Genomic DNA, 20,385 nt, shown 5'->3' on the forward strand with positions numbered 1-20,385 from the left:
AAAACTCACTTTAGTCAAAACAATACTATAAAGTTATAAACTATGGTATTAGGTCAAATACTTAATTGGGGCCAGCTAACCCTCCATGTAAGAATGATTAATTAAGAATCACCACCTAACACGTTTTATTTTTAAAATCAAAGATGAGACCCAATTCTCCAATCAATCAAATTTCAACTAAAAATGAAGAATAGAAAAAAGTAGTTTTGACACTTTTTCAAACCTCACTTTGTTCTTGTTATTTTATCTGCACCTTCGTTTGAGGTGGGACTGTGGGAGTTATTTAGCCATCAAAGCCGCAGTCATATTGCATGCTCATTTTTATTTATTTTTTAAAATGAGGAGGAGGAATTCGAACCCTAGTTATCAACGTGATACACACCATCCTTATCATTCATGTTCGGGTGTGCCATGCATGCTTTTAGACTCTGAGTTCAGTCTACAAGTTTCTTCATAGAATTGGAGTTCAAACCACAAATATAATCTTAATATTCATATTACAATTGGACCTGCTCAGAAAACGTCAGATGCTCAAAGGATTAATTGTGGCAAAACCTTGGATTCTTGCTATGAGTAGAAAGTTGATTGAAAAGTCAGAATTGTTAATGGCATGGAAGTCATTGTAGGTTTTAATTCCTTAGAGAAGCCATCTATAATTTCCACCGCAAAGAGATAAAAGGAACAAACAACTTTCAGTTTCTAAGAGAATCGCCATTCTCTATGACGATAAACAGCAGAAAAGTCACAACCAAGTCATTAAAGACTCTTGTTAGAGATGATTTTCATTCAAATTAAAATAACGTGTTACAACAGACTAGATATATATAAAGTTTAACTATCTACAAGACAAGTAGTAGAGTCAGTTATGATACTGACAGTACAGAGAAAGAGCCGTTTGAAGATATTGTAACAGCTAGATAAGATACACTTTTCAAAACTATAGGGCCTGACTTTTGTGATCTCTAGAGTTGGACTTTTGTTGAGAACATGGCCCAGTTATGTACTGAAGCCCGTTGGCCATGCTTCCCTCTTTAGTCATGATATGTTTTTGCTCCATAATGACAAATCATTTCCGTTCGCCTTTTTTATCTATCCAAACACAAGAGATGGAAAAATATTATACTTTTCATTCTCTTGCCTTCACTTCTCCTCCCTTCCCGCAAATTCCTCAATCTAAACACACCCTAAGAGTTTCTGGTTGAGAGTCTGCAAGATTAACTGAGGTCAAAGAGGCAAAGAGGAAGAGGAGAAAAGTTGGCTTTTAATCCCATGTACTTTTGAACTTTTAGATGTTAATGTTTGCCTCCAGGTGAAACCCTAGCCTAGAAATTCAAGCATATAATTAAAAGGAAACTCACTCAAATAAAGTAAAGAGACAATGACTGTCATCAAGGTTTTCCATTTCATGGAAAAAAAAGAATTGAAAATTCACAAACAATCCCTTACAAACTGGTAGAACTGATAATTCCTAGAGATTTAGTATTTGCATTTCCAACTAGCGTAAATTCCTCGACACAATTCGTTGTTGTGCAGGGGGCATACTTAAAGATGGTTAATTCAATTAGATCGAAACCTTGAATCAACATTCAAACTTCCTCGAATTTGTACCTTGTATATTGCTTCCCCATCTGATAAAAAAATCAATATAAACCTCCTTCAATTAGGACAATTTTTTTTGACATACAGTCTGTTTCATTTGAGCGCATCAATGATGCAAACAACGGATGCTTCCCATCTGCAGAGAAGGTAGCGTAAATGAGATACTTACTCTCAGTTTGAATGAAAAAAAGGAACAAAGAGCAAAATGCATTTGCATGACAGATGGTTAGACTCATGGACAAAAATTAAATGCAGTGCCATACATATTTTACATACTATCCAAGCTCGTGCCATTTACCCGCCAATTACTTTTTAGAAACACTTGTTGAGCACAAAATCATTTGTACATTCGAAAAGAATGCAATAAGCGCACACATCAAACGTATAGCATGATATACAAACCCTGCCAAATTTAAAATCACCTTTTGTGAATCGCGGGATGTTATCTTTTCCTGGTCAATCTTCATGCTCATCTTCACTATCAGAATCTGCATTGTAGAAAAGACCATCAATGATTAATTAAAATTTTGCTTCAAGTTCTTATTTAAAGCTAGAAAGATGCATCTTTATGCATTTGGTCACAACCATCTAAGAATTTGATCTACTTACCAGATCGAACATCATCACTAAGATGGCCTCTTTCTTGGATTTGTTTAACAAGCATTCGAAACATCAAGACCCACCAATATATATGAAGAACAAGCAAGCAATATAGGAGAGAATTAAAGACATAGTAATAAACCGGCCCATCCACAGGGTGTTTTTTCTTGTCCACGGTCTGGACGACTTCATAGCTGTCACAAGAAGGATAAAAAGAGAGGAAAGAAAATTTCAGCAGTTAGGATAGAGAAAAAATTACATGAAAAAGAACAAACATACCTGGTTTCAAAAAATACGAATACAAAAAAATTTGTAGTTTTTTTGATTCGGTCATTGAGCTCTAGAATATAAGTGAACTCAGACTATCAAAACATTTAAAATCTTAAAACAAAAATAGAGCTATGTAAGCTGCCCATCCCCACAAAAGAACTCCCCACTCCTTGCATAAACTAACAAACTTCTTTTCAATGTCAAAATTATCCAAATTTTGAATCCGTACAGCAGTTAGATGAAAAAAGAAGAGGGCTAATATTGCCATGAAACAAGCGGGCCTTTTAGAAGGGTGACAAATCTAGAGTTGCCAAAGGGAGACTTAGCAACAATATCAGTAAAAGGTAAACAACTCTCATGCACAAGGCTCCTGCAGTAGGTGGGGTCGGGGATAGGCAGGATGTACGTAGATCTTACCCTCACATACCATGTTGAGAGGCTGTTTCCAGAAATTGAACCTGTGACTTCTAGGTTGCACTCTTGCAACTCTACCACTAGGCAACAGTATCAATATAAGTGCATTTTAAGTTTTAACCAACTCATTCTTTTCAACGTTATCAAAGTTCCATTCTAGATGAATACTCAATTGTGTCTAGACCGAGTTAAAGTAAAACTGGCTCGATGAGTAACATGAATAAACTGACAAAATAAGTTTTGCCGTAAGCAAACTTTGCCTTTTTTCAACATCCGTTTTCCTCACTAGACTTTTCCATTAACAATACAAACCTGGTACTCCATAGGACCCAGAATGGATAGTAAATTAGGCGAAGCAAGATCCATGACAAGACAAAAAGGACAAATGTGAAGCTAGCCATTGCCTCAGCACCACTGTATTTGGACATCTTTCCTATCTCCAGAAATACATCACTAGCATCATGGAGAGCTAATACAACTGATCCAACACGAGCAAACCTGCAAGAGATAAGACATACAGGAAAGCAAAAGCCTTCTTTAAATACTAACAAGTAACGGATAGAGCCAACATATATTTAGTGCAGCAAGGACAGAGATTCAGAGAACCACCAAGACTTTTGCAGAAGCATTAGAAAGTTGGGGTTAATAAGTTACATACAAAAAAGTAATTTGATGCTCCTAGTTTGTTCTGAGTTGTAATTAACAGACCATGACCAATGCGCCACAGAGCATACCTTAATATGTAAGAAAGGATAATGAGAATTACAGTTGCCACATGATGACCCATTGACACACCGAAATCTGACCGCCTTGTTTCCCAGAAAATCAGAGCAAATATAGAATATGTGTAAAATCCAGCAACATACATATAAACAGCCTTCAATCTAAACCTGAAATTCATACAATATTCACTTTTTAGAGTACTCAAATTATTCAGCATAACAAATAACAGCACAATTTAAGTTTAATGAGAACAACTTAATGAAACAACCACTTGAAATCTAAGTCGTAGCTAGGAATCTTACTTCATTTTTTGGTCAGGCCAGACTTGATCTCCTGGTCCCACCCAAAAGTTTATTGTGTTGGTAAACCATGGCTCATCATATGTTACAGAGAGAGCTAGAACCTCTGCTGAAAGATAATACACACACTTCCAAGCTGACTCCTTAAATTTTCTGATCTTCTTCCTTGTCTCATCAGTCTCAACATTCAGCATCCGATACCCCTTTCGAAAAATTAATCTTTTTGCCACTTTCTGTAACATATATATTCAGGCTTACCTAAATGTGTTCTTTCCTAAATCAGAGAAAACAAAAAAGCTACGTATGCGTCATGCGTCATGTGTGTGTGTGTGTGTTGCGTGCGTGAGAGACAAAGAGGGGTGGAAAAGGCAGCACATGAAATGTATCTGGAAAGTCAAAACAAAAGGAACATAACTATAAGCAGCTCTGTAAATGCCCATTCTCCAGCAAAACTGAATTAATTGCATTCCAATTGGTAAAATCAACATACGAAAACTAAATCAAACTCTAGTAGTCCCAAAGAAGATTTAGAGACCCAGCTCATCAAAGACCCAGAAGAAGTAACGAAGCTCCAAACAAACATCAATGCACAGATACAGACACAGTTATTCCAGTCAGATACAGCTAAGTTGATTTACAAAAAAAATTAGCGAGGGCGTACCTCAAAAACAAATCTGTCAAGAAAGAATCGCACTGAAGGGAATAACAGAGCGAAGAAGGGAAGAAAAACGAAATCCTCGTACTCTGGATACGATTCATGCTCCCAATCTACGGAATTGAAATATTCAACCAAACCCATCTTGGGTTTTCCTTCAAATCGATCAAGATATTCTCCAGAACAGAAAAGCTGCACCACCCTGAATTAAATAGCAAATCAGGGTCAGAGTTTTCCTCTTTGACTGAACCAGGGAGACGAGGCGTGATCTTGATCCAACTTTATTTTATTAACTAATTGATGTTGTTGTGTGTGGGTATGAAATTGTGACCATTTGTTTTTTTATTTATTCTCAATATTGCCATTGACTTTCGGCGGTGACGCAAATGCCCTCAACGAAAGTATAATGTGGTGGTAGCGGCGGCCGGCGGGATACTGATTTTCGTTTCCATATCGTAACTCGGTGAAGAGACGAGTTTTTCTGTTGATTGTTCCGATTGTTGACACAGCCAATTCTGCAATTTACACTGTTCTTCAAACCCTAAAAAGAGTAAAGAGACCGGATTTGACTATGAAAATTGAAAGCAAAAGGGGCTTTTTAAAAAAATATATAAATTTAACCTGAAAAGTGAAAAATGATAATTATTTTCTTTTTTTCCGTAAATTATTCTGGCCTTTCACTTTTCACGTGTGTTATGTTATCTGAGTTCAACTTTCGATAATCCGCCACGTGTAATAATTAATGTTCTTTTTTTGGCATTTCCCAAGGCCCAAGTGCAAAGCCCAAAAAGGGCATTAAGCAATTTAAGCCCAAACAAAAAAGCAAATTGTAATGGAAAACGTTCACGGCCCAATTGCAAAGGCAACCAAATTGGACGATATACGGCCCAGAAAAGCAAAAATGGCAACCAAAATAAAACCATGGACACAAGCCCAGTGGACTACGAATTAAGAAACAAAGATACAGCCCAAGAAACGGCAAACGAGAGCCACAGCCCAAGAAACAAGATCCACAAAATCTTCGATCAAAACGTCCTAGGCTGTCTACTCAACAAGGTTCACGAGAACCACAGTCGAGCCCAACAAACCCACGGCCTATGTTATCTACAAATCGAAGACCCAAGGCCTCCATTTCCAACTTATAAGCTCAAGGCCCGAAAAACTCTCTTAACAACTGGCAGAGTGTTTGCTAACTCATTAGTCACATAATCAATGAGCCTATAAATATTGGAGGTCCCCCCCACATTAAAGGATCCCAACTCTAGGAGACATTTTGCTCTCCATCTCTCTCTATACTCTTCACTTCTATCACTACAAATCTAGCCGCTGTCAATTATGTTGACGGTCAGAGCTTCTTGGCCGACACCACACCGATGCCAAACTTCACAGTCTGCTCTCAGTGTGACCTTTGTAGAATTATCGAAAGCCTCGATCGACTTTACTTGATTGTAGATGTTTAGGTCTACAACATGCATTTGGGATACTGTTAGATTCGTAGCCATTTTGGTCACATACTCTGTATAATAGAATGCTCTTTTCAAGTCTCTGTTTAGATTCATAGCCATTTTGGTCATGTGCGATGGCCAAGATGAGGATAGCCTTTATCTTATTGTGATTCTTGAGGATAGACTTTCCAGCTGCTAAAATCATGTGTCATGAAAAACAAACAAAAAGTCATTCTTGACAATATTTTACGTTCAAAGGCCCGTAATTCATGTGATTTTGTTGTTGTGATTTTGAAGGGATGACACAATCCTTATCCATTAGCAAATGCAAACGGGTGTATTACTTGTTATCAAGTTGGTCACATGTTCAAGGAGTTAAAAAGTATCCTTGTTGTCACCTAAAATCATTCGTCATTTTCTAATTTTGTCACCGACCACCGACCGAATGTTCACACGTTGTAATTTAACAATCCAAAATTTGAATTTGTTCTAAATAGGTAACTCGAACAGATTTTGGGATTTAAGGTCAATCAATTATGTGTCACGTTGCCTGACAATTGTAAACGTGGAAAATAATTCTTATAATTTTTTTGTTACAAATGACAATCAAATCCATACACTCTTAGTAACCGTTTGATCGAATGTCTAAAATTATTTTTGACTACCAAATCGAAACACCTAAGTTATTATATGGTAACAAATAATGATAATCAAATCCATACACTTGTAGTAACCGTTTGATCGAATGTCTAAAATTATCTTTGAATACCAAATTGATACACCCTGAGTTACTATATCCTAACAAATAATGATAATCAAATCCATACACTTGTAGTAACTATTTGATTGAATGTCTAAAATTATCTTTGACTACCAAATCCATACACCCAAGTTACTATATTGTAACAAATTTCAACTTTAGGTTACTAAGTTGCAATGTTTGAGTATTCGGTCATTGAATTGGAAAATCACCAATCTTTCGGTAACGAAAATTATCCCTTTATTGCTGCAACTAAAAGGCCAGGCCTGTTGATACAAATTTTTTTTCTCTATTGACCCTGGTAAATCTCCCTAATTAAACAAAAGATAAGAACAAAAGAAAAGAAAAAAAGAGTAGTCAATTGACAAGTAACAGAGACTAGGCAACACACAGTTCCTATTACTACTGTCAACCAGAACCATTGCGTTTGGTTGCAGTCTTTATGAAAGAAGCGCTCTTGGTGATCTCTCGCAGCGGCTTGTCTGTGTACCTGACCATGTTATACACCCATGCCCCCGCTATTGCTCCAACGGTTGGTGCTACCAAGTACACCCATATTCCCTTGTATTCACCTGAAACAATGGCCGGCCCCAAAGATCTTGCCGGATTCATCGATGCTCCTGATACCGGTCTGCAAAAACAAAAATCCCACAAAATATGTTTTCTTAATCTTTCTTTGCTTGGAAAATAAAGAGTTAAAGCCAGTATTACCCTGCAATCATCACGTTAAGTAGGATGGTTGCACCAACTGCAAGACCCGCGAGTTCACCAATCTGCATAAAAAAATACAGCATAAATTATGGAATGATTGAGCCACAAGTTTCCCAGTCAAAGTCTTTCTGTAATGTTTAATCCCTATATTTAAATGTTACTTAATATTATAAGCTAAACACAGATAAGAAACTAAGCCACCTACCTTGGCAGGTTAATTAGGCTACCCCAATTGGTTTTTCTTCACATTTTGGAACCAATTGAGAGGCTAATTAAGTTTCAAATATACAATAATCAATGACAATTATAATGAGAGAAGTGGCACTAACAGCTCTGTTATCAGTTGCAACACCAGAAATGACGAACATGAGGTAGAATGTGATTATGAACTCTATCACGAAAGACTGCATATCCGATCCCGCCGGTATTGTTCCGGCAAATTGTTCTTGTTTCCCGCTAAATAGCAGCCTAAGAGTCCCAGCAGCCAAGGTTGAACCAACTAGTTGACACAAGGCATAAGGTGGCACCTGCAAAGTTTGAACCAAAATAGTATTTTAATTTTCATTGCTTACTTGTTTCTTCTCAACCCTTTTTTTAAAACCAAGAACGACACCAGTTTATCCTTTGGACATCCAATATGGATCTAAATTCGAACTGTCAAGCTCGCGTGCACAAAAGTTTCCCACCTAACGACAAGATAAGTTAGGCCAAGGCCTAGCGCTCGGCCAGAAGGATATTTGCTCCCAGTAGAAATCTAACTCGGGATCTCTCGAATCCATACGGTTTGATCCCAGAAAATTCACCAACCAGGCTTGTTGCTTCTCAACCCAAGTTGGTAGATATATCTATATATCTATATGTATAGGTTTTTCCGGAGTGCTACTGTGAAAGGATTTTGACACATTATGCCTCTTCAATAGTTAATTCAATGGTTGGAATCAACCAACACACGCAAGCTTTTACAGACAACATGTTTGAAGATCTAATTTGAATGTTTTGGAAATCAAAATTGGTTTGTATACCTGTTTCCATGGAAATCTCTTGCAAGTAGCATGAGCAATGGTGACAGCAGGATTAAGATGTGCACCAGAGATGTGACCAACAGAGTAAACCAAGACCATCACAACCAAACCCCAAACAATTGATATTCCAGGAAGGGTAACCACCTTCTCAAAGTCATTATTCACCGTCACAGATGCACACCCAGCAAATATCAAGAAATAAGTCCCCACCAATTCTGCCATCAACTGCATCAATCATCAATATTCAACAAATCAAGATCATAAATTTCTTTTTCAATTCCTCAAAAATGAAGACATTTAATTTCTGGGTTTGAAAGATATGATTAATGGGTAGGAGAAAATAGTAACCTTTTGCAAGAAAGGAACAGAAAAAGTGAGGCTTGAATCGTCCTTGATTTTGGAAGAAGAGGGCAGAGACGTGAGATTGGAATCACCACCACCACCACCACCACGGTTCAAATCTAATGCAACATCTCCATTGCTGGAACTCTCCCCCATGTTTTTTTGTTTTGGTTCTGCTAGAAAAGCAAAATCACCCACAAAGAGGAAGGAACAACTCACCAAATACCAGGAAAAAAAGGAGGTGACTTTAGAGGATTTTGGATCTCTCCAGAAGCTTTCTCCAAGGGAGGAAATCTTGAATGAGCTAAAATAAGCAAGAAGGGTCGGTTTTATAGGTGACCAGATATATGATCCAAAGTTGCACGAGATTTGGACTTTTTGTAAAAGTTGAAAATCCGCAGAGACAGTAATGATACAGATCCTAATAATTAGTATTTCAGTTATCCATCCCACATATGATTTGATGTGTATTATGTGTAATATATAAAACCCACAAATTCATATCATATTTGTAAGGGTGTCCACAATCGGTTTTGTGGACCGGTTTCGATCGATTTTTTGATATAAATTTAACCGATCAATCGATCGGTTATTAACGATTTGGTCGGGTTTAACTAATATATATTTAACAATAACCGGTTAATTGGTCTGTTGGGCTTGACTCGATTTTTTGACCAGCCCTAGATATTTGGATATTATGCATACAACTCAACAGATGAATAACTGAAATACCAACAATCAATATTTTTATCATTTTTTATTTATTTATTTATATTTTCTTGGGTATCCTCTTTAAAAAGTATTTTTTAGTGTCTTTGTTTTTTTTTTTATTTTGCTGTATATCTGGTCTGACTATATAGTCCATATTTGCCCACTTTGGAGATATCGGTGAAAAATGTGACATTTAAAACAGAGTATTGTAAAGTGTGAACAGAGCAAAGGCCAATTGCAAATTCATTACACATAAATGCCTTTTTTTAAAAATAAAAAATGTCTACACCTATTTAATTTGTCTATTCAGCATAATTTGTTATTACTAAATCAAAAGAGAGTTTCAACTATGTTGGGGAGGTTGAGGAGGGCCCCTGTATCAAACAATAACTAGCTTCATTTCCAATGATGTCTTTGTTTTGTTTCTTTTGGCTTTCAACCACTTCGGTCATAACTTAATTGGTATTGAAATTGTATAGACTCAAGAGGTCATGAGCTTGATTTCCATGGGATCAATATTCTTGTGGCCAAGCACTTGGCTTTAATCCAACTTACCCTATTATCAAGTGAGAAATTTTTGTACACATGAGTCTGACGTGTTCAGGCATAGTATACCACATCAATAAAACTTAGATCTTTTGATGGTATATATATGTTAAACCCCACCTTCAAACAATAACTACGCATTTTTTCATACCTTAGTGAGTTGTGCTTAGCCCATTTGCTGGGCTTGGGGAGGAACAAACTTGTGAGGATAATCCGATGTGTTTATGGGAATCGAAATTTCAAAGCAGACAATATAATTGGTTGTTTGGGTGTGAGTTTCTGACATGACAACCTGAGCTTAGGCCAATGTCAATTGTCTAAAGGGCAAACTTGTTTGGTGTCGTTCTTGATTATCAAAATTTTGTGTATGTCTTTGCTTTCTCTTTTACTTCTCACATTGATGTATACAAATTGGAATCTTGCTTGCTCACCCAAGTGATTTAGGGCAACCTACAACAGTTGCATACACTATTTTGTATTTAACATAGATGGCTTGACATCATTTCCTCACATTCCTTGGCTTTTAAACAAATAGATTGAATTATTACAACAGATGATTCCACTTCCGTGTATAGGGTGGACTTGATTTTCAAAAATAGGCCCCATTTATAAGCCATGTTATTGGAACTAATAACAAGCCATTCAGGACGGTGTTAACTGCCTTGACAAATATGTCAATATGACACCCACTTTTGCTCCAATTTTCCTACCACACCTCCTCCCCTTTTATGAACCACCATATATGTTGGCACTCCAAAGTCTTACTTAACTAAAATAAAACCTTAATTAGTGCAAGCTAATTATGTCAACCCAACCCCACACTCTCACTATTATAATATATATGTTCGAAAATGATAAATATCACTTGGATGCACATGATCGAAGTGAATTCGTAGGCTCCACATGTCTCACATCATGCACATGAAATCTTGTGTGTACAACTCATCAATTGGGATAATACCAACTACTGATGGGATCCCTATCATCACCGATATATGTACCTAGGCGTAGCGAAACTCTGTCTGGTCCGGATGATTTAATTTGTTAGACCCGGAATAAACTAACTTTGGACATAAGTTATATGTTCGAAATTTGGTTTCCAAACACAAAATTTTTGTCCTGTTTAAAACCGGGTCCGAATACAACAGTTACTTGTTCGGATCCTAACCTGAATTAAATTATTGTCCGATTTACTTATCCAGATTAACACCAATCTGGGTTTGGTAAATTAAGTATGTCCGAAATCCAATCTGAGTTAGGGTCCGGACATTTAAATATTTCGTAAATATGTGATGTTGTTAGACCCGAAATCGAATTTTTGCAACCCCTTCATGGACATATAGTTGAACTTATAGTGCTAAAAGACTAAAATCAACTAACAAACTTGTTTCAATGCGCATGCAATAATATCCAACCCCCCACTCTCATGTTAAGTACATGGTCTTCATTTGTGGATTGCTTTTATAGTGCCAGTCAAACACTAGTCTTTGTTGCTTTGTCTTCTTTCTCTGTGTGGAAATGTACTTATCACCATAAAGCACTGGCATGCTCGTTAATTGTCGGAGAAAAATGACAATAGACATTATTTAATAAACAGTTGTTTGATTCTGCTACTGTTTCTATGATCTTGGTACTTTCACATTGGTTCACACTCTCAAATATTGTGTGTAAAATTGAAGACTTTTGTACAATAAAATCAGTCTCCCATGACCCTAGGAGAGTTGCAAGAAAATAGAAAGCTCCTTCAATTAATGGCAAGGAAAGACTACCATGAATATAATTTTGTCAAGAAATCACTTGTGACATGCTGCCTGACGTCAGTCATATGTGGGCAATTGTGTTTTTTTCCCCTTTTATAGGTAAGGCTTTTACTGTAGCACTCAGCTCGAGTGGAAGGGGCTACAAGTCTCAAAAATGTCAAGTTTGCTGTTGCTGAGCGAGCTATTGAGTGGCGAAGAAGCTGAATGCTGTAAATCCCACATCGTCCAATGGAAGAGGTGAAGTGCATGTCAAATTTCCTAACCTAGTAAAAGTGTTTTTGTTTTCTGAGCCAAAGAACCGAAAAGAAGAAATCCATATAGGCTAATATGGATTGACCCAAACCAGACAATATTCACTAAGCTTAAGGAGAGGCAGACTACCATACTCTTACATTTATATTTGGTTGAAAGTATACTCATCCTAGCTATTCCATTTACTGGCTCAAAAATCATGATCTGGGTAGGGTTTTGATACACAGTGAAGCAATGGCAGATCATAAGTCTCATTAACAGCATGTGGTGGGTCTCACTAGTGTTGATCAATGGAAAGCCTCAAAATCTTCAAATGAGCATATAAAGAAATAAATCCTTCACTAGCATAGAAAGAAAATAAAAAAGATGGTAGATTTATGAATCACAAGTGAAGACCTGTTGTGGGAGTCGCCAAGACTCGGCCTTGCTAAAGCACATGTCATCAAGATCATCGCTGCGGCACCATTTGCAATGTGGAGTCTGGGAGCACTGAGACGTCGACAGCATCTGACCGCATTCCTGGATCTGAAGGGTTCCGGTCCTTCCCCTCCTTTGCTCCGCTAATAGACTGCGATATGAAGCGGTGGAGGATATGTGTTCAACGGAGATGCCGTGCAGTGACGGTGCTTGATAAAGAAGTGAGAATATGAGGAGGAGGATTATTGAGGCAGAGATAAGACTTCTTCATGTTTCTCTTACCTTGTAAACCAGACGGTGACTCGGAACGTGTGGCCCTAGTTGTGACTTCCGTCGGCGTCCAACCGGTGTAGCATAGGACATAAACAAGGGTCAGTTGGGCTTCAAATGGGCCCAATTGGGCTTACTTGCATCTAAACGGAATGAATTCTTACATATGACTGGAATCATCAAAGATTTGACCCTTTCAAACACTGTCCCAATTGGTTTGGACACAACTCAAGAAGAGGAGAAAGATGAAAATTAAAAAAGCAAAACGAGCATAAACCATAAACGATAAATCCTAAATCTCAACCTCCATGGAAATAAACCAGGATACAGAAAATGCAAGTGTATAAACAATAAAAACACTTCAGAAAACTGTTTGTTATAACATAATAATGCCTTCGCCAGGAGAAATTGTTCACAAAATAATCGCATCACTCAGTATTCCCAGCAAGTGCAGAATGTCTATGACAATACAACACAGGCAAAACACAGGAGCAGTAACCTATACCCTCCATATTCACACATTCTGATGGCCCCCAAAGGAACTGAATGCAACAGATCAAAGTCTTCAAAGACCGAAAAAAGACGGGGTAGGGGAGGCATTATAGGCTAGCCTCATTGACAAAATGAGCCCAGAGAAAAGAGTGTTTATGGTTCACCACCAAACCATAGCACTTATACACCCTGATGAAAGAAAACAAATCTGATGTCCAAGGTAAATTCGATTCTCAGAAACTTGCTGGATATATAACTCTACATTCTGCAGAAATCACCAATTTACAACTTCAAGCGTAGCATACTGCATACATTATCAGTCATTCAGCCATGGCTTTTATGTTTCCTAAACAGAAAAAGACACGGCCAAAAGAATCAAGCAAAGATGAACAAGTTCTAATCAGTCTGAGCTTAAGAGTTCCACTAATCCGCTCTATCAAAAGATATTAATGTTCAAAACAATTGACTTAGTACTCAAAGAAGCATATGTAATTGGTCACAGATGAGGGAATTGTAAAATTCAATATAAAATGATTCTTCGACTAGGTGATACGTCGGAAGTGAGGGCATAAAAATATGGCCATCAAGCCTCGAGATTGTATATAATAATATAAAAGGCCTCTACACTACATATAGCGACTGTTAGAGAGCATTAGGCCAATAGGACTGTATACATAACATACCAGACCTCTAAATAGTGTCTAAAAGGATAAAGCATAGACATTGAAGAAACAGCAGATAAATAGAACTTTGGAGTCATCATCGGCAAATCAACTGCACATCTACACAAATTTCATCCTCAATCCGCTACCGTCAGCCAAATAGAACTTTGGAGTCATCATCGGCAAATCAACTGCCATTGGTATCCAACAAGCAAGCATAAGTGCTCCAACAAAATCCCTGTACATTTATTTTTCAATGGACGATAAATCGCCTCCCAATCATGCCATCTCAATACCTAAGAAGGTTTTAAGTTCAATCAATCAAAGAAGTGCCATCCAGATTTGTTTTGATTCTAACAATGCATAAACCAACTCATTCCACAACAATCATTTCATATGTGGCAAAGATGAAAGTTCACCAATTACCCTACAATCCTACATTGATCACTGGGAAATTCCAATAACAATCTCTTAACATGAAAGAGCTAAAGTTCAAACTGACCAGCACCAATAATTTCACAGGACAAAATGGAAGAAAGAAAATGAATAACTTAAGCATTACCCAATTCGTTGCAATTGTAACTCCATGCTTTACAATACCACATGGCACACATTACCCAAAACTTCCCTCAAGTTCCGACGCAGTCAACACCATAGATTGCCCAACAAAAACAAGAAAACAAATCGCAAGATTCTACATGAGAACATTTAAAGTTAGTTATCCCCATCCCCACTTTTCCTCCTCTTCTTCTTCTTACTCCTCTGCTCCTCAGACCCAATTCCCCCTCCCTCTTCGACCTCTACACTCTTCCTCTTCTTCCTTTCCGTTGCCTCAACATCATTAGTCTCAAATTTCACTACGGTTTCTAGCTTCCCATTCTCAAATATATTCTCTTCATAATGACCACCATCACCCCTTTCTTTCCTCCTCTTCTTGTGCTTCTTCTTCCCACCCTCTGCGTCAATGTTTCCATCAACCCCACTACGCACAGGAGTCGCCTCTACTGTCTTAGCTTCCAGTATTACCTCTTCATTGAAAGAGTTCCCAAATTCAACCTTCTCCACACCCTTCTTCTTGTGCCTCTTTCTCTCAATTTCCTCACCGTCGCCACTTGGTTCTTGGCTCAACTTCTCTGGTTTAGGTTCCGGCTGAATCGGTTCTTGACTTTGTTTGGGGGCCCGGGTATTGACAGTGGCCTCCGTTTCGTAACCGCTGAGATTTTTTCGATGAGATCTCGAAGAAGATGATTTCTTCTCCTTGTGAACCTGAGCGAGCTCGTTGAAAGCGTCAGAAGCCCGTCGGAGATATGCACCGATGGCCTGTGACGCGCCGTTCTCGGTAGAAGCGAACTTGGAGAGAATCGAGGCCGCCTTGGAGATTCGTATCGGTGTAGAAGAAAGAACTTTGGCTTTCACGGTCTTCATCGTAGGTAGAATATGAGCAGAGGAAGAAGAGAGGCGTGGCTCTAGGTTTTGAATTTTGGGGCTTTCCGACTTGCAGGAATTCTCTAGTTACACGTCTGATTTAGGGTTTAGTAGTTAGTTTAAGATTTAGAGAAAAATGTAACAGTCCGATTTAGGGTTTAGTGGTTAGTAGTTTAGGATTTAGTGAAAAAAAGTAACAGTCTGATTTAGGGTATAGTCATTACTCAGTTGTTAAACTTAAGAATCTAGAGAGAAAAAAATGGGATTTTGATTTCAGGGGTTTTTAGGGATTTATAAATAATTGTAGGAAGTTTTAATTTTAGTCGAACGACTTATTTTATGTAAAATAACGAAGTCTATTTGAAAAAATAAATTTATACACTTATGCCAGTTATTTTTGGATGATAAATACTCAATTACATTTATGTAGTATCATAAACTATGCAGACTTAAAATAAAAACAAATACTTTCAACAATAATTTAAAATATATGAAAACCTTAAACAATGAAACCGACTTATCATTTCACTAATTCATACCCTCAAAATATGGTCTGAGAGAACTTTTGTATATATCGCCATTCCAAATCGCTCTCAGTCAAAAAAATTAAAATCACACAAATCCATTGGAATAACAATATAAATGTGTTGTGTGGATACTAGGGAAAAATTCTAAGAAAAAAGGAATGGAAGGATAAACAAAAGAGGGCATAGTCAACACGAGGTATACTTTTATAACTTAGATTTTAAAATTGTGGTCGTCTTTCGAAAGGAAAAAACAAAGAGAGAAAGAAATGAATGAAAAAAGGGGTAATAATATAATCCTCCACACTGTACTTTCTAAGTCAGCTGCCTTGCAAAACTGAGACGACGCATAATTCTGAATAATCAGCACACACTTTGCACAATAAAAGAAGCAGCCAAATCAAGAGACTCATCAATGGATCTCTCACTTCTTCTTCCAACATACCCCTCTTATCTGCGCAACCAAAACAAAGTATTGGTACACATGCATAGAAAAAGAAGAAAATAACCTTATAAATTGTAACCTCGTCAATTTACCTGCTTTTTGAATTCCCAAGAGTAAGTTCAAGATCGTCAGATATGCATTCCTCATGTATCCTCTCTCCCTCCCACGGCTTCACGAAGCCTATCGCATTACTGCCGAATGCAAACTCGGCTACAATCTCATCGGACATTGGAACATCTGCTGTATTTTCCACACCTGCAGCAACTGCCGGAGAGCATGTACCACTTTGCATCGGACTCCACATTCGAGAGCCTGCGCCTGATAAGGGTTCGTCTTTGAAGCCAAATGGATTTCGAGAGACGAGGCTGAATGTTGGAGACGATGGCCCACTTTCGGGGATCCGGAGACCAGCAAGCCATTCAGGATCAGGCAGGACCTGGCGGCCAGGACTAGGTGGGGTAGATGAGGGTAGGATAGAATAGTTCTGCCCTGACCAAGCTGGGCCTGTGGTTGTATCATCCCAGTCATTTGGGGTACGGGGAGTTCTGCATGTTGGGGAGCTCAATGGAGGGGTCACTGGAGCACTTACAGAGCCTGCATGCATGTAAAGGTGGTGGGGCAGTTTGGATGCGACTGAAGATGAGCTAGAAGAAAGGTTCTTGAACCATGGAATAAGGGAATTGGCATCAGCATTGCCACTGGCATTGGAGATGTAACGAGATGAGACAGGGCTTGGGAAAGAAGAAGAGGCTGGACTTGGATTGTAGGATGCACATGGACTTGGTTGGTACGATGAGCACGGACTCGCTGATGTAGACCCTCCCATGTCCATTCGTTTAACAGGTTTGCAACCCTGCAGCCAAGCTAAAAGATGATCAGGGTAAGTTAAAGAGAGATCATTTTTCAAAAACTTGCCAAATTTGAAGGGAGAAATGTATGCTCAACCATCAGAAATCGAAAAGGCCGAAATAAGTACTCAAGAACTAAAAATCCCTATATATGGTATTACCACAGAGCAGGTACAAAGCAATTCAGTTTCTCACCAGACATCCTCCAAAAAGAGACTCAAAATCTTGAAATCTCCAATACGAAAACCTTGGTACTAAAATGAATTAAGGCAAGCCAGTTCTTATCTGAATTTGCCACAGTAAAAAACCAAAGATTGTTTAGATTTCACGCCATTAAGACCTATCCTACTGTCCTTTTCAAGTCACCAGGAAGAGAAGAAATTTCTCCTAAGCTCACCAAAGGAAAAGATTGAACAAATCCCAGACAGCTACCCTAGAACAAATCAACAAAGGTTCAAAAGTCAAGTTGGCCATAATCCAATTGTCACCCGACCACAACTCCAGTTAAAACGGAGTTAAAGTCAACAACGGGTCTATCGACACATTAGCACCCCATGACACGCCATCCCTCTGGACATGTTCCCTGTTGTTTCTCAATTAAATACGTTAAGAAGACACTTTGCACGCGCTTTGATACTTTATAAGAATATAAACAATCACTTAATTTAGATTTTAATAAAGCCCATCCAGGATTTGATATCTACTCAGCTTCAGTGCTTCCGACAACTGATAATTAAAAACAACGGAAACCACAATTAACGGGCGAGGAAATGGTGTTTACATTGATCCAATAAGTCTAAAGTGATCTCATAGTCTCTGTAAGCATAATTCATAGATTTGGAGGTCTTAAGAGTAAAAAAAAAAAATTGAAACGATCTGAGAAAAATATTCCAGAGAAAATACAAGAATTTGAAACTTGGCAGAACCAATTTTGACAAGCAAAAGAAAGTGTTTGCAAGTTGTGATCACCAAAAAAATCGTGAAACGGCGAAGAGAAAGCATAGTCTTTGAAAAAGCGGTGATGAAAAAGAAGAAACGGTCAGTTGCATTTGCCGAACAGAAAGTTCAATCTACGGCGTGGTTTTGTGCAAATGACAGTATTGCCCTTTAAAAGTTGCGAGAGTAAGGACAGGTCAATGAGGTCATTGACATAAAGCGGGGGTGTTGTAGTCTTTTCGTAAGTTCTCTGAGTAGAGCTGTGGTTTGTCTCTGAGCTATGACGATCGTCGGTGTTCATACATGGAATCATAAGATAGATCTCGTGTCCAGTAAAATTTAGTCAGAAAAGTAATTTAGAAAAATGGAAAAACTCAACAAAACTTGTTAGATCCAACATACGATTCATCCATCGATCAGATCTATGGAATCAACTTATCACAGCACTCACAATGCATAACTGAAATCAATATTCCGATCCAGTGTTCCATTAATAAGCTGATTTAGCTACGGTTCTTGGTTTTACTTACCTTTCTGTAGGTGGTGCCATCCTCTTGAACGATCCAGCCGGCCTCGTTGCAGAGAGCTTTGAGCACCTCGTTGTTGTCGCAGTGCTTAGGGAGCTTGTAGTTGCCGTACATACGAAGACCTGCATAGATCTTCGCAGCAATAGCTCGCCGTCTCCTCTCTCTCCTCTTATTGTTATCCCTCTCTTTCCAGGTAGGCATTCTCGTCCCCGTCGTCATCACCTCCGTGAGAAATTAATCACCACGCGCCCGGAACCACCGGACACTTTTGTCTGAGAAATTGTTGCCTTAAAAAGAGTGCTAATCGACTTGAATAAGATTTTTGGCGAGATTCCTTCTATCTAAGTGTGGCTATGGCGGTGGAGAAAGAGAGACAGAGGAGTCAGAGAGCTGCAGATACAGTAGGTTAGTTCTGGGAAGGTGAGCTAAATACATGAGACGAATATAATTCGAAGGCGGAGAGTTGATAGATTTACGAAGATGCCACTGAAAGTGAAAGGGAAGGGAAGGGAAGGGAAGGGGGTGCATTTTTTCAGGAATCACGTGTTGAGGCTTTTAAAGAAGAACGATGCCTACTTTTCGTGCCAGTAACAAGTAATAGTAGGGTTGGCAAAGCTTTATCTTGGCTTATCAAATTTGGACATTAAACTACACATGTTCTAAATTAAGTTCGAATATAAAAATTTTATTCAGTTCAAAATCGGATTAGGATACAAATAAAAAAATCTTGTTTGATTTAAATCCGAACTCAAATTTCGGATATATAACATATGTATCTTCTCAAATTACATGGAGATTGATTGATTGATATCATATTGTGATTGGACATGGCAAGTTGATTTAGAATTTAAAATTATTTGATGTTATTTATTCATTGTAAATTTTTTCTTTCTCAACTTAAATGTTGTGTCATTATTAATTTGTTTTGTATTTGAAAGTCTGTGACTATCTGTTATGCCAGGTCATCCAACACCATATCACAAAAAAGATAATGACATTTGAATAATTAGTTTGATCAATTAACTAAGTCCAAAATCTAATATGAATTAGGCTCTGAAAATATAATATTTCATAAAATCTTAACGTTGTCTAATCCAAAATCGATTTTTTATCACCCCTATCTAATTTTTTCAGTTTGTTATAAAAACTCATTAAGGTAGAATAGGTTTACTATTTTTTTTTTTTTTAGCTTTTGGGTCCCCTATGTTGAAATTGGGATCCAAAAATTGTTTGCTAAATTGAAAGTAACAAGCTGTGACCAGTAAGCATGAACTAATTAGGGAACAATTAACAAAAGGCAAACATATAGGACCATCTGACTTTACTTTTTCCATCACCGGAACCCATCGTTTGTATTGAGGTTGGCTTGAGATTTTTATAAACTGACGGTTAGAGCAGAGGGTGGCGTATGCGGCGGGGGTCTTGTAGTTGCCGTCGTGAGGTGGTGGTTGAGCTTAGCCCTGACTTGACTAGACTTAGACTGACAGTCAATTCGGCATTGGTTGGTTGGGTGCGTGAGATGCGTTCGTGGAACTCTTTTGTAACGGCACACCGCACTTCACGTGTCCCTCGTGGTCTCACACGTGAGCATAAGCGCGACTTGGATGAGATAAGACAGAGCCAGGTGCCAGGTGGAGGTGGTTTTTGTACGTGTGGGCCAACCTGGTGTGGGCCACATTCCAAAACTGGATTGGTTATGATTTGAGCAGCCAACAACTCTATCCAGGGAA

General features: G+C 38.2%; 4 protein-coding genes and 1 long non-coding RNA gene across 9 annotated transcripts; all 5 read right to left on the reverse strand.

Annotated features, from left to right (window-relative positions):
* Nucleotides 1-1,342: 1,342 nt before the first annotated feature.
* Nucleotides 1,343-5,046, reverse strand: LOC119990055 (ASC1-like protein). Its single transcript, XM_038836204.1, has 7 exons — nucleotides 4,567-5,046; nucleotides 3,909-4,138; nucleotides 3,618-3,773; nucleotides 3,196-3,381; nucleotides 2,209-2,393; nucleotides 2,022-2,087; nucleotides 1,343-1,735 (listed from the first exon to the last, which is right to left on the reverse strand). Exons 1-6 carry the CDS (start codon nucleotides 4,702-4,704, stop codon nucleotides 2,056-2,058), a joined length of 927 nt encoding a protein of 308 aa, XP_038692132.1. The 5' UTR covers nucleotides 4,705-5,046; the 3' UTR covers nucleotides 1,343-1,735; nucleotides 2,022-2,055.
* Nucleotides 5,047-6,982: 1,936 nt separating this feature from the next.
* On the reverse strand, nucleotides 6,983-9,147 carry LOC119991240 (aquaporin NIP1-2-like). Its single transcript, XM_038837575.1, has 5 exons — nucleotides 8,847-9,147; nucleotides 8,499-8,723; nucleotides 7,806-8,003; nucleotides 7,477-7,538; nucleotides 6,983-7,396 (listed from the first exon to the last, which is right to left on the reverse strand). Exons 1-5 carry the CDS (start codon nucleotides 8,994-8,996, stop codon nucleotides 7,174-7,176), a joined length of 858 nt encoding a protein of 285 aa, XP_038693503.1. The 5' UTR covers nucleotides 8,997-9,147; the 3' UTR covers nucleotides 6,983-7,173.
* Nucleotides 9,148-12,458: 3,311 nt separating this feature from the next.
* On the reverse strand, nucleotides 12,459-14,024 carry LOC119998128. 2 transcript variants are annotated; one of them, XR_005468199.1, is made up of 2 exons: nucleotides 12,809-14,024; nucleotides 12,459-12,677 (listed from the first exon to the last, which is right to left on the reverse strand). It is a non-coding gene; the product is annotated as an uncharacterized LOC119998128 (long non-coding RNA). The 2 variants fall into 2 exon arrangements; XR_005468198.1 differs by having other exon boundaries at nucleotides 12,459-12,735.
* Nucleotides 14,025-14,062: 38 nt separating this feature from the next.
* On the reverse strand, nucleotides 14,063-15,529 carry LOC119998115. Of its 3 annotated transcripts, none has more exons than XR_005468197.1 (2): nucleotides 14,513-15,529; nucleotides 14,063-14,141 (listed from the first exon to the last, which is right to left on the reverse strand). XR_005468197.1 is itself a non-coding variant. In XM_038845342.1 (1 exon), exon 1 carries the CDS (start codon nucleotides 15,373-15,375, stop codon nucleotides 14,665-14,667), a length of 711 nt encoding a protein of 236 aa, XP_038701270.1. In that variant the 5' UTR covers nucleotides 15,376-15,529; the 3' UTR covers nucleotides 14,271-14,664. The 3 variants fall into 3 exon arrangements, 1 of the variants encoding a protein (XP_038701270.1); XR_005468196.1 differs by having other exon boundaries at nucleotides 14,105-14,246; XM_038845342.1 differs by lacking the exon at nucleotides 14,063-14,141 and having other exon boundaries at nucleotides 14,271-15,529.
* A 354-nt stretch (nucleotides 15,530-15,883) lies between these two features.
* On the reverse strand, nucleotides 15,884-19,177 carry LOC119998100 (BES1/BZR1 homolog protein 4-like). 2 transcript variants are annotated; one of them, XM_038845325.1, is made up of 3 exons: nucleotides 18,659-19,176; nucleotides 16,437-17,197; nucleotides 15,884-16,353 (listed from the first exon to the last, which is right to left on the reverse strand). In XM_038845325.1, the coding sequence occupies exons 1-3, from the start codon at nucleotides 18,872-18,874 to the stop codon at nucleotides 16,350-16,352; spliced, it is 981 nt and encodes a 326-aa protein (XP_038701253.1). In that variant the 5' UTR covers nucleotides 18,875-19,176; the 3' UTR covers nucleotides 15,884-16,349. The 2 variants fall into 2 exon arrangements, with proteins under 2 accessions (XP_038701253.1, XP_038701262.1); XM_038845334.1 differs by lacking the exon at nucleotides 15,884-16,353 and having other exon boundaries at nucleotides 16,433-17,197; nucleotides 18,659-19,177.
* Nucleotides 19,178-20,385: the final 1,208 nt, after the last annotated feature.

This window comes from Tripterygium wilfordii, chromosome 1 (assembly GCF_013401445.1).
Source record: "Tripterygium wilfordii isolate XIE 37 chromosome 1, ASM1340144v1, whole genome shotgun sequence".
NCBI classification, from domain to species: Eukaryota; Viridiplantae; Streptophyta; class Magnoliopsida; order Celastrales; family Celastraceae; genus Tripterygium; species Tripterygium wilfordii.

What these genes read in the sequence shown, in the direction of transcription:
- LOC119998115 (XM_038845342.1), bottom strand. Translation starts at nt 15,375, where the DNA reads ATGAAGACCGTGAAAGCCAAAGTTCTTTCTTCTACACCGATACGAATC.
- LOC119998100 (XM_038845325.1), bottom strand. Translation starts at nt 18,874, where the DNA reads ATGACGACGGGGACGAGAATGCCTACCTGGAAAGAGAGGGATAACAAT. An exon ending in ATGGCACCACCTACAGAAAG is followed by an intron (nt 17,198 to 18,658) that starts GTAAGTAAAACC and finishes GCTTGGCTGCAG; the next exon opens with GGTTGCAAACCTGTTAAACG.
- LOC119990055 (XM_038836204.1), bottom strand. Translation starts at nt 4,704, where the DNA reads ATGGGTTTGGTTGAATATTTCAATTCCGTAGATTGGGAGCATGAATCG. An exon ending in TGGGTCCTATGGAGTACCAG is followed by an intron (nt 2,394 to 3,195) that starts GTTTGTATTGTT and finishes TTCTTGTGACAG; the next exon opens with CTATGAAGTCGTCCAGACCG. An exon ending in TAGTGATGATGTTCGATCTG is followed by an intron (nt 2,088 to 2,208) that starts GTAAGTAGATCA and finishes TCTACAATGCAG; the next exon opens with ATTCTGATAGTGAAGATGAG.
- LOC119991240 (XM_038837575.1), bottom strand. Translation starts at nt 8,996, where the DNA reads ATGGGGGAGAGTTCCAGCAATGGAGATGTTGCATTAGATTTGAACCGT. An exon ending in CTGTTCCTTTCTTGCAAAAG is followed by an intron (nt 8,724 to 8,846) that starts GTTACTATTTTC and finishes TGATTGATGCAG; the next exon opens with TTGATGGCAGAATTGGTGGG. An exon ending in CTTAACGTGATGATTGCAGG is followed by an intron (nt 7,397 to 7,476) that starts GTAATACTGGCT and finishes TTGTTTTTGCAG; the next exon opens with ACCGGTATCAGGAGCATCGA.